The 13,640-nt window shown below is 39.8% G+C and overlaps 1 protein-coding gene across 7 annotated transcripts in view; it reads right to left on the bottom strand.

Annotated features, from left to right (window-relative positions):
• The window catches only part of LOC137288891 (uncharacterized), a 148,297-nt gene that overhangs the window by 56,006 nt on the left and 78,651 nt on the right, over window positions 1-13,640 (bottom strand). For 3 of the 7 annotated variants that reach the window (XM_067820819.1, XM_067820820.1, XM_067820826.1), the window contains exon 5: window positions 10,624-11,271. The exons of the other annotated variants lie outside the window; for them this stretch is intronic. In XM_067820819.1, coding sequence (XP_067676920.1) covers window positions 10,624-10,739 — 116 coding nt within the window. In that variant the 5' untranslated portion in view covers window positions 10,740-11,271. The remainder of the gene's footprint in view (window positions 1-10,623; window positions 11,272-13,640) is intronic. 7 annotated transcript variants of the gene reach the window in all.

The raw sequence follows: 13,640 nt of genomic DNA, 5'->3' as shown, positions 1-13,640 counted from the left end.
GGACAGATTCAGGCAGGTAAAAAACTTAGTTTACCACAGTGTCACATGTCCCTTGGGACAAATGTTGTTGATAACATCATATTTCTAAACAAGCAGCCAATCAAAACATGGCAAATATTGGACTTGAAATATCCTTGACCAATAAAAACTGAATGAATAGATGTTTAAAATGCCTGTTTAACTGACAGAAAGTAAGTGGTCAGAAATGTATGGCAAATCAAACACAATAATGTTTTGGAATTGTGTCTCTTTAATACAGATTCTAAACAAATAGCTGAAAATAACACACGAATCTGCAATACTCTGGTGAGTAGATTTTATGAAGTTTCTGAAAATGAAGTGATTTTCTCAGTTCCTTTTGTTAAAATTGTGAAAAATCAGCTCAAAAGAGCTAATGTATTCTTGGGTTATATCATGATGTTTGCTACAAGATTCAACTTGTGCCTTCCCATCAACCATAGATGACTTAACCTGTCATATTTCTTCTACTAATTAACATGTTCACAGAATATTGCCATTATTTCCGTATTCGTCCCTTATATCAGTGTATCATATAAGTTAGTGCCAATCCATCCTCCCTGACACATGGCCACCTAGGACAGAAATTGTATTCTTGGATATATTGGTGTTAATCACAAATCATTCATCCATGAGTTCCTTCAACCCATAGCTTACTTAATTTGACATATTTCTTCCAATCAACAACATGTTCACAGAAATACTGTCCCTGTAGCTCCATTAGGATCACTGTATCTTTGTATCATAAAAGTCAGTGCTAACTCACCGTCCAGACACATGGCCGGCTAGGAATGTAGAGGTACAAAGTAGCTGGTTGCCTTCAGCTTTTATATGTGTATATGCTGACATACACCAGGAGAACATCAAGAAGATCATTAAAAAGACCATCCATCTGGTCTGGCGGCCAGTCTCTTCTGTCCAAGTTCTTAGTCATTAAGGACAAGCAGAAACTAAGCAAGTAATGAGCTGAAGTCCTACATGAAGTGAGTTGAGATTTCATCAAGTTCTGAATATCTATCTCACTGGGGTTCCCTTTCAATTTAATGGGTTTATTTGTTATTATTACAATGATATACATTCAAAGACCAAGTGTTAGTCTACTAAACATTACTGGTAGCAGCCTGATAGCACTGAGAATGACAGAACCTATTTGCCATGGTAGATACTATTCAAAGGCAGGGTATACGTAGACACCTTTGGTCATGGTAGATACCTTTAACAGGGAAGACACCAATAGACAGAATACACTCCATCAGCAAGAACTGGCACCATTATGAAGAGGTAGACACTAGTAGAAAAAGTTTGGATTTACGACTTATGTAAAGCATAGTAGGTAGCTTACTTGGAGCAGAGACCATATACTATCTACACTATGGTCAATGCTTGGAGTGTCTCTAGAATGTCATTGGTTGGTTGGTTTGTTGTTTACGTCACTCTCAGCAATATTTCAGCTATATGGTGGTGGTATATAAACAATCATGCCTGGACGAGAAAATGCATGAGCATTGATCTACACAATGGGGATAATAAGGTGTCAACCAAGTCAACAAGTCTGATCACCCAATCTTGTAAAATGTCTCTTACGACAAGTATTCTATTCTCCAAAGCATCACTTCCCCCAAATCAAGGCTCTGGACAATTTAATTAGACATTAATAAGAAAGGGTAGACTAACATCTAGTCTCTGATGAGATATTCATCAGTTTCAGCAACTGTGGAATCTAGACTTGCCACATATTCTAGACTTGCAAAGGTTTCCATCGACATAGGAGAGGGCAGAGACATTAGCCCAGAACTCTTCACTCAGCAGGACTGTACCAGGCTGGCAGCCACTTATATCCTAGCATGGTCTGACTCTTGACTCAGCCGGACTGTACCAGGCTGGCAGACACATATATCCTAGCATGGTCTGTTACAATTACTGACAAAAACAATCTGTTCATAGCTAGGCTGGACAATGATCTGCGAGACACATATATCCTAAGCTGGTCTTTCCTGATGACAGAGCCCATCCATTACCAAGCTGCACTGTAGAGGTACATTGAGGGACGGACTAGTAGGGCAGCTGCCACGCTGGAGAGATGAGTACAGGCTGCTAGAGCTGGCAATGGGATGGGAATGGAGAGGGGTGATTGTTTTATTAAATATATGCCCTGGAGTCTGAGAGACTAATGGCATCTAATGCTGTGCTCAGCACATGCTTCAAGCCTGTACAAACGTACTTCCACTGTAAACAAATGTAGAGAATGGACGCAGAAAAACAAAATGTGTTGGACACCCAAAACATTCACTGTGCCTGCAGTTCCACAAGATCAGTTATTTGTGTATGTTATGTTATGCAATCTTGACCACTATCCAGATGATCATTAAGGTGGGAATTTTTATGGATGTTAACTTGTATATTATGACGCCCAATGCCCGGGACAAGACACTTTCCATTTCCGGCAATCAAATAATTGTATATTACTTGTCCGTGGACTACTAGATAATTTCCACTTATGGTCTCAAACTGCAAATAAACTTGGATTTCATTTCATATCTGCTCATAATGTAGCTATTACACTAAACAATAATCATGATAATAGTAATTTAGAGCTATCGCTCTTTGAAATTTATCACACTTCGATGAATAGTCCAGTAAGCATTAACATCAAACATTGTGTCATAAAATCAGGGCAACTGGAAAATTAGTTCAGACAAGTTCCTTTCTTGAAGTCACTTGCCCTGTGGCAAGTCCCTTCCAAATATATATTTGAACCCCTGAGTCAAGGTAAAACACTGTAAACAAGGACCAACCAGGAGAGGGAAGAATGGCAGAATCTCCCTCAAAGCATAGCACCAGTTTCCCATCACCATGCTCTAGGGCTTAATGGTGTAATGGGGCCATTAGCAGGAACCATCTCCCTACAGAATGTAGCAGTGAGAGACACCACTGTTCTAAGCTGTATCTATCAGTAATCATGGAGTAATACTATCAACTGTGGTACAGAGTGGTGTTTTTCAGTCACGGTAAGTAAGTCTCCCTGTGTTTGTACAACAATAATCTCCCTGAGATAGTCCTGTAGTTATTTGGGTCTTAACTGATTTTATGTTCAAGGCTGACTGGTTTATGAACACAATTATAATTCGATACAAGTTGATCAATGTAGCTTAACAAACATTAACAGACTTTCTTGTGTTATAAATACCATCCCTGCACCACTTCACATTTAGGGCAAGTTCTCTGTATGTCCATGACCCACATTAAGACTGGGATGCAAGATTTGCTGAGGAACACCCCTTGTGAGATCCTACAACAGGATGTTTATTATAAACACCTATCACTCAGGCTATTTCCCGACCCTGGGATCCTATTCACAAACTACATGCAGTTGTCAGGGGAACAGTTTTCCTGCACACATACATCTACTATCCTAACTAATCAACCTATAAATACTTGTCTTGTCCCAGCAAGCCTGTGGTTGATAGCATGAACTACAATACTCTGCCTTATGTCACAATGATCTTCAATCACATAGAACACTCATTGTAACAGATCTTCATTACAGGTGGATCAGCTGCCATAACAGATGCCCTCCATGTTGGTCACACATCAGATCAAACACAATCTCACAGGCAGCATATATAATTCTTGTTATCATGTGCATGTTTCTCAGGGTTCAATTTGTTTCGCATGATTCAATTTGTTTTGCATGATTCAGTGTGTTTAGCATGATTCAGTGTAAGACAAATTATTCATGATACAATGGATAATTTTTAAGTTTCAACACATGGATGTCCAATGATGCATGCAGGATTCAAAATTCAGTTTCACAAGGTGATTCCAATGATACAATCCATTGTACTAAGAATCTGTCCTCATGCCAGGATGTTTGCATCATGTGATCTCCATACAAGGTAAGACAGTACAGCTACAACTTCTGCTGACTGTCAAGACACTTCCAGCTATCATCACTATTTAAGAAACGTTCATCAGAGACAAGGCTGTGAGTTTCTGTAGGTAGAACTGAGAGTCTGTAGAGTGTCCCTGCTGGACAAATCAACTGCAGACACCCTTGTAATTTCCTGTAGGAAGTGCTGGGAGGGCAGGTAGTGTACCACCAAGGGGTGAACAGTGTGTGTATATCTGGCAGGGCAGGCCAACACCAGGAACATTGTCCAACATCTTGTACACAACAGCCATAGACAAAACACATCTGGTCAGCCGTTGCTCTTAGACTTAGTACCAGTCTGGTCAGATTTATCTGACAGCCCCCACATAGATAGTTTGGCTGAATGGGTTATTGTCATCACAGGTACTACAGATATAAAGTAATCATAAACTCAAAACAGAAACTGGAAGATACACAAAACCTGCAACCCCACTAGAACATCGTCTCAGTGAAACGTGCATTGTCTTAGAAGATGAACAACACCATATAATATCTTGTACCAAGTATAGCAAAGAAAGGGAATCACTTCGACAAACATTGCTTTTTCATGATCAGATATTTTCTTCACTCTCAAGAAAAGAACAATTTCTAACAATTTCTAACAGAAATCCAAAAACCATTTCTAAAACATGTCATGAAATGTACAATTTTAACTGAACGTTGTGTACTACCTCATAACTGTTTGTAACTACTGTGTTTACGTTTGTAGTTTATAGAATATTGCTACTGTTTCTTGATGGAATGCTGTGCAGTAGATATCTTACATCATCTTATCTGATGTACCAAAGGTTGAAATTCAAAACATACTCTAGTACTCTATTGGTGGATGAGTTCATAGACAACATTCCAAAACCGAAACAACTGATAGCAAGTATGCAATCAAACCCATCTAATACAACAGTATGACAGTTCTCATCTAGAAAACAACATAGTACAGAATGGAATCGCACAAAGCTACGTTTCTGTATTTTGATTTTGACAAGGGTACACTTCTGTATACAGAAACGTATCTGTGGTACACATCTGTAGTACCCCTGCAGACAATGGATGACCTCTTTGATGTTTGTTAGAAGGATGGAATATAGATCAGTTCAAACAGTTCATAGGGATGGTCCAAGTTAGGTCAGACATCCTTGATAGATCTGATACAGGTCTGGCCTGACATCAAGCTCATACACTGAATACTGATCAGGACAGACTGCTGGTAGGCCAATTGTCAAGCTAGGTCAGATATCCAATGATAGATTTAATACAGGTCAGGTCAGACATTACCGCATCTAGATAATGATGATGAGATTTCTTAACACATGAGGTGACATGCATCCTAGATTTGTCCGATGATTATACTTGGTAGGGCACTCTGCCTCAGGTTTTCAACTTGCTTCAAGTTTTCAACCAAATGGAACAGATCTGAAGCTTGCATCTGTCTGTCTCTTAGAGTATATAAACCTCTGGTAAGTGATATTGTGCTTTGATCCTATTAATGAAACGTTACAAAATTGTTATTGGACTGAAAGACTTAAGTTAATACATCAAGCACTGAGTTTTCTATCCCTTATTATACATCTGAAACCACTACATGGGTACAATGTGTGAAGCCTATTTCTGGAGTCCCCTGCCATGATATTGCTGGAATACTGCTAAAAACCTCTAATCTAAAAACTTCATTCACTCCCCTTTTGAAGCACCTGATTCACTGACCACATGAACCTTTTACACTAGCCTTTCTCAAAGGCTGTACTGTGTGCAAAGCCCATGGAGGTATAGTAATTCCATTTTTTAATGAGGCAAGTCTAGATAAGGAGAGAGTATAGTCAGTACTAAGTCTGTTATTCTTTTTTTATAAATAAGTAGTAAATGAGCTGTGTGACATTCTGTGTGACATTCAGTAGTGTCATACTATCGCGTCACATTGTACCTAAATCAATGACAATAAATGTGTAAGGCTGGTAAATGGGCCACACGATGAGCTATCACATTGCATAAGTGTCATACTGTTGTATCACACAGCCAGAATAAGCCTGTTAATTGCATCCTCGTATCGACAACCCCAGGATTCCTCATAGTGAGAGGGGAGTTATGAGCAATTATCCTACACACTGTACATGTGATTCCTAGCAGGTTGTGTTAAAACAACACAGCAATGATACCACTGGTATCTGGACACTTTGGAACATAAAGTCATGTTAATTAAATCGGCAATTATACTGACAGGACGTTAGTCTCATCTTAATTAGATTCCTCTCACAAGCAGTGTAGGTTGTTGAGGGCCTATTCCCATTTTGGGGATTTTAACTGACGGACAAAATATTCCAAATATTCCAGTTATGGTGAAAAAAACCAACACATTTATATTAATGAAAGAAATAAAGTAGTAAAATAATTTAGTAATCATATAATATTGATGAAAACTCACTAACTCATTCAGCCTACATCCTCAGAATATACTGTCCCTTTATCAAGACGTTTCTAGAAAGATAGAATTACAACAAATTCAGGGGCTTCCAGTATAGCCTAATGGTCAATGCCTACAACACTGGCAGTGTACATACATCCTTATTGTTCAGTACAGCCTTAGAGTGAGGCTACATCATAGGCAGCAAATGTACAACTGACTTATTGTTCAGTAAGCCTTCCAGCAATGCTACAACATAAGCATCAATTGTATATCAGACTTATCGTTCAGTAATTTCTTGGAGCATGGCTACAACATAGGCAATAGATGTACAGCAGACTTATAATTCAGCACAGCCTGGCAGCACAGCTCTAACAAAACCTTTGAAAATGCACACTTATCATTCAGTAAAGCTTTAGAGCAAGTCTATAACATAGGGAGTGGATCTCCACACTGAGAATGGTCGTGTAAGCACGGCACAAGGCTCCATGAGAAGATCACTGTGACTCATCCCTGACTCAGTGAATGCAGACATTAGAACCACGCTTCCCTTCCACTCTGTGGCCTCCCATCCAAAATCTTGTTATGCTTTCATAATTCTACCCCCCTTGTTAATGAAGCTCTGTGACGGGATTGACAGAATATTGAATCAGTTGTCAAAGAAAAAGTGATGAGCCATGCCTAATGACCGGCATGTTCAAATTTTACTATCTCCATCTCTAACACGTTTCGGAATGCATCTGCACCCATCATTGTTGAAAAATCAATGGTTTTAACAGCAAACTCCACATGCAGACAAACCCACGTATTGAAATTTAGCCACAGAAATGAGGTGAATGTATGGATTATGTCATTCAAGCAATTAGCCTGACTATGTGATGGTTAAGTGCTCTTGTCTCCCTTCATCATCACATTGTACCAGCACTGAAATAGCTTTTTCGTAATGTTCTTTTAAAGTCTGATGATACACACACCAAATTAATTATTGGACCAAAGAAATGGCCTTAGTCCAGAGATGTATATCAATGTAAGAAGGCGAAGGGAAGGGATATTGGGGTGGTTGGGTGGGTGATGAAGTTGGTTGGGTGGGGAGAAGAGTCAGGGAGTATAATAAGAAGGGGCAGTTTGATAAAGGAGTGAACAGGAGAAGAGTCATGGTGTTAAGCAGCAAGTGGAAGTGGGTACACCAGAAGAACAAGAATATTTCTGGGTCCAAATTGGGTAGCGCTCTATTTCAGGGGTGAAGGCTGATGTGTGAAGGTAGACAGTGGAAGAGTCAGTTTAAGGATGAGGGGGATGAAGGGGTGAGGGGATGAGAGGATGAGGGGTAAAGGGGTGAGGGGATGAGGGGGTGAAGGGGTAAGGGGATGAGAGGATGACGGATGAAGGGGTGAGGGGATAAGGGTGATGAAGGGGTGAGGGGATAAGGGTGATGAAGGGGTGAGGGGATGAGAGGATAAGGGGATGAAGGGGTGAGGGGATGAAAGGATGAAGAGATGAAGGGGTGAGAGGATGAGGGGATGAAGGGGTGAGGGGGTGAAGAGATGAAGGGGTGAGAGGATGAGGGGATGAAGGGGTGAGGGGGTGAGGGGGTGAGGGGATGGGAGGATTACGGGGTGAGAGAATGAGGGGATGAAGGGGTGAGGATGTGAGAGGATGAGGGGATGAAGGGGTGAGGGGATGAGAGGATGAGGGGATGAGAGGATGAGGGGATGAAAGGATGAGGGGATGAAGGGGTGAGTAGGTGAGAGGATGAGGGGATGAGAGGATGAGAGGGTGAGGGGATGAGAGGGTGAGGGGATGAGAGGGTGAGGGGATGAAGGGATGACGGGGTGAGGGGATGAGGGGGTGAAAGGATGAGGGATGAAAGAGTAAGGGGATGAGGGAGTGAGGGGATTAGCTTTGCTGTTGATCCCTGAGACTGAACATGGCTCCAATTCAGAATCTGCCCCCATAGCATTATGATGACACACTGACTGCACCAACATGTGCTGCAACAGTCATTGGTGCAGCTTGACATTTACACCAAACACCGACACATATCAGCTGATCCTCATTGTCTCATGCAGGCCCTGAATGTCAGACTGGAGAAGGAAGCCAAGAGAGTTCCAACAGCATGTCTCTGTGTTTGTGCATGCGTAAATGTGGATATTTTGGATAGGGAAAGGAGTGAGTGAGTTTTATTTTATTGCAACACTCAGCAAAACCCCAACTATAAGGCTCTCTGTAGATATAAAATCTATACCAGACAATCTAGTGATCAACTGCACGAGCATCGATCTATGCCTTTGGGATACTATGATGCATCATTCAAACCAGTAAGCCTGACCTCCCGATCCCATTAGTTGCCTGTAACAACAAGTATGGGTTGTTGAAGATAAATTTCTGACCTGCATCACAATGTGAATGGACAGGTAAAAATGTCATTTGGGTGCTGTATAGCAACACATTTCAGAATATTGACTGTACAGTAATAATATACCAGTGATATACCAAACTTACAGTGGTTACGGTGGTTTACCTTTTGGCTGAAAATTCAGTTTTAATCACCTCATAGAACAGAGGTCTATTTTAACATTGACTTGCATGTCTACATGAGCAATATTTATCTAAACACTATATTAATCCTCTATTAAAAAAGATAAGCAAGCAACAACGTAACAAGTGAACATGGCTATGACCAGCCATGTAAATTAAAAATCTTTTCGGATTGGACATTCAAGTTTAGCTGTTGTCATGACAACACTTCACTGTTATGATCACCTAAATGCTTCATTCAGGATAGCTACATGGACTTGTTTCAAACACCATTCACATGACAAACCTGCTGAACTACTGTCATTCACGTCAACAATCAGTTAACATCATTATATATGATAGCTTGCAAACAGAAGACATTATCAAACAAACAGTGATCACCTGAAAACTCAAAACAAAGAAATAGAAACATGCTGCTTACACTTTTCAGGTGATAAGTACTGGCCATCCATTTCACAATTGGCTACTGTATCATAAATACAAGGAACTGATTTGTGAAACCACAACACTGGTACAGCAGATCAAAAGTAACATACAAAACTTACAAGGACACAGCTAGTCCTTTGAGTCATAGCTAAAAGCAAAACACTGAAAAATTCAAAAACTTATGCTCAGGTCCTGAGTATGGTACAGGCACATGCTGATTTCTCGTTGCCACAAGGGAGATAACTCCTCCCACCTCATGAGCTGATAAGCCCACAGCTGGACAAATCTGCCAGACCAGACTCGGTGACGGTGAAGCTGTGCGTGCAATAATTTCCATAGTAAATAAGCAGTTATCACTTATCACCATCTCCATTACAATATGTGTGCCTGCAAAGTAAGCTGTGCACAAAATGTTGAAAAAATAAACATATAACTGAAATATTGTGCAAGACATTTATTTCACAACATGCTAAATATGATAATACACAGCATGCATGATACACAACAATTACTGCAAGCAAATTAAGAGACATAGTTTAAACTATAAGACACTTCTAATCTAAGCACATCAAGGGGTATGATAAAGATGACACATTACTGCAGCATTCAAAAAAAGTCTGGGAAGTGCTCAAAGACACTGTGAAATTATTTTCTTAATGTCCATTTTGTGGACATAGTGAGCATTTGAACATGGATGGTTGTGATGAAGCTGTGACAACAGTGAGAAGCTATATCTATCACAGAATACAACAGCAACCTAGGTGAAAACAGCAGGAATAATAACTTCTGCTGAACAAGTACTTCAGCTCTTGGGCTAAAACATCATTATCAGCAGACATGTAACTTCCACTTTAAGCTGAAATACCATCATCAGCAGGATAGAAATCTGAGCCTGTAGCTGAAATACCATTATCAGCAGAAAAACAACCTCATTCTTAAGATGAAATACCATTATCAGCAGAATAGGAACCTCAGCCTTAAGCTGAAATACCATATCAGCGAAATAGGAATTTCAGCCTCATACTGAAATACCAATATCACCCATCAAGCTGAAATTCCAAAATCAGCTGACTATGAACTTCAGCTCTCGAGCTGAAACATCCCCTTCTGCTGAATAGGCACTTCAGCCCTTTGGCTAAAATACCAACAGGTGTCCATTGGCAATTGAGCTGAGGTCAGTGTTCAAGAATACAGCTACATACAATGACCACAAACGCCAGGTTATGAGATTTCAATCCATGATGCAGGAAGTTGGTGAGCATGCAACACACTGGCAGGAAGTGAGGAACTCTGGGAGGGATACATGTACGAGTACCTGAGGTCAATTAAGGTCATTCGTCTTGGTCGAAGACATGGTCGCTTGCGTGGTATTTGTGGTGTGCCATAGATGTTCTGGACGTCGAACATGCTGGACGCAGATTCCATCAACATGGGCCTTGGTTGGGTCCTCTTCCTTTTTAGTAATCCACGGGTTAAGACCCCTATCCAACTGGCAAGATATCCTCTGGTCTTGGACAAATGTTGATACTGTCACTAAGCCATTCAAATCCACCACAGAGCCGTTCCACAAAAACTATAGTTCTTTAATAACACATCTCTTCTTGTTAGTCTCACAACCTCCTCTCTGTGCACAAGGTATCCAATTTAATGACAATGAGGTGCAGGAAATCAGTTATTCTGCATCATCTTCCCCGACTTTCTTGAAGAAAGCTCGGTTACTAAGGAGTCAAAAACACACTGTTCGTCTTCCTCCAACACGAATAACAATCCTTCCTTGCCATACGGTCAAAATCAGGTTACAGCGAAAGTGTATTAAATCAATTGAAACTTTTTTGTACAAGTTTTGGGTGTTATCAGATTGATACACATGTTAGTCGTGGCGTAGGAGGACCTGTCTCCACTAGGGATTCCACAGTGTCCATATTGATCTATCCCACGATCCTCTACTCCTCTGTTTCAGAAACTGCAATGGTGGACAGACATTTACATCAAGATTTCAACCAGCCTTACAAACAACTATTTGGGAGCAATTTTGATATAGAGCAATCTTTCAACTGTGATTTACGATAACGTTTTATGACAGAACTGAGGTGAACCTTCTTGTCTGGAGGGCAACTCTGATTTCAGGGCACAAGAGGCTTAGTCACTTAACAGAATTTTTGTTAAATGGATTTTTGCAATAGCATGTATCATTTAGAATTATGTGGCAGGTTTTTTGGTTTGTTGACAAGAGAATCATGTAAGTGAACTTACCCTTTGCCCTGCAAAAGGCAAGCACTCTGGTTCTTCAGAGAAGGTTTACACTGAACCTTTTGTTTAGTGTTCCTGACTTGATTTGGCTCTGAATGATTTGTATGCTGGTCTGTATAAAACTGTTTAAGTCTACTTGACAAACTATCAGCATCAGTTTCCGTGATCAATTATAACTATTATTATTAATTAGTCTTACCATAAGGAGCAGCATATTACTTGACACGTTTTGGTTTTCTTATCTGAATGTACCATTGGAGAAGACTGCTCTATTTCTTCCTTACAAATGTAACACTTCACAACTAAATTCAGGCACTACTAGATACATGCTGACAAACAGTACCTCTACCATAAAATTTAACTTAGTGGAATGCTCAATGCTCATCTTGTTTGAAAAACAACATTATGACTACTCTTACTACAGAGAAAGCTGTCTATACCTGCACTCATCGGGACTGAAAAAATAATCCAGGTTAGACAACATGCCGGATTGTAGAGCTGTTGATAAATGTACAAGCCATGGATGGGACTGAGGCTTTACCATGAAGTTGACAACTTGGCGGATTGGACACATGCCACTTTTGACAGCCTCCACTGTATACTAGTTTGCATAATATTTTTAGGTTCAGTCCAAATTGGGTGTTGAGTAAATTAAGTAAACAAGTCTTTGTCCGGCTTGTACTACTTGTACTGCTCGTAAATTACTCAAAAATCTATCTTAAGATTTTCATTAGACTGCCAATCAAATTTACAATGATATCCCTTCTCCTGATGGCCTAGCAGTGATTGTGCTTGCCCATCATGCTCAACAACTGAGTTTGATTCCAAACAGGAGAGTACAATGTCTAAAGCGGATTACCATTGCTCTTGTTCCTCATAGTGATGGAACACAGACTTCAATTTAACTCCAGCCAAACTGTGTTTTCCCCATATTGTGTTTTCCTCATCTGCAACTTCATGCGAACAATTTCATCATGAGACTCTCACAATTGTCTGATCTACGATGCTTGTCATACAAAAGGTCAGTTTGCAAAAACATTTACCTACCTACACCTGACTGCTATGCCAGGAATAGATTTTCTAGGACGACCTTGAACTAATTCACCTCCTGAAAACTACTGTCAGTGCTTATATTTAACTACTATACACAATGTAGGATCACTTTCTGGAGCCGCCTGCTGACCATGAACATGGATTTACTATCATTTCTGTAATGTAAAAAGGCCTGCTTGAGGTTCATTATGTTTCAAAGCAAGTCAATAAATCTCCTCTATTTCACCTTTTTCACCTCAAAATTAACTTTGGGATACAAAATTTCCAGTTTTCATCCATGTTTTTAGAACACATTGTTTCTGACTGATGTGAAAAGTATTCACAGACGGCTGTCCACAAAACAGGCACAATAACAGCCTTATACAGGAAAGGCACAATTACTCATTTACACTAGAAAGGTATCTTATCAACAGCTAAACTGCCTGAAAGTTCAAAACTAAGTAGGCGTATCTCCTAATTAATGGCACAAAGATTGGTTGTTACTTGGTGGTTCTGAATTCCAACATGAGACAATCACAGCAAGTATCTGAATAAATTAAAGGAAACAAATATTGATAAACAAAAAAAAAATAAGAATTAGGTTTCCATTTAAACACATCCTAAGAAACAAATCAACATTTTGGTATTCATTCGTCACTTACAATAGAAATATTTCCTTAAGATCATTTGGGAATTAAATAAATATTTTTAGTTGCTAACATTCATTAAGAACCTTATTTTGTTAGGAGTCAATAATTTCTTGATAACTCTTGTATGTTTAGAATGTTATCACGCAAGAATGATATTTTGTACTGATGAAAGCATGCTACCAAACAACAAATATGGCCATGCCAGTGACAACTCATGCTAGGTCCTGGGCCTTGATTTTCGAAGCTCTAATAGTGCTAAGATAGTTGTATGTTAATGTATGGCACTTAGACTATCTTAGTGCTAAGAGAGCTTTGTCTCTCTCCAAGACCCATGAGAATGAATTAAATGACATCTTGCTCAAATATGAAATACCTGAGCAAGTCTAGATAACTTCAGTTC

This window comes from Haliotis asinina, chromosome 1 (genome assembly GCF_037392515.1).
Source record: "Haliotis asinina isolate JCU_RB_2024 chromosome 1, JCU_Hal_asi_v2, whole genome shotgun sequence".
NCBI lineage: Eukaryota > Metazoa > Mollusca > Gastropoda > Lepetellida > Haliotidae > Haliotis > Haliotis asinina.
Note: the sequence above shows the minus strand (reverse complement) of the source record. Positions and strands in the feature narration are given on the sequence as shown.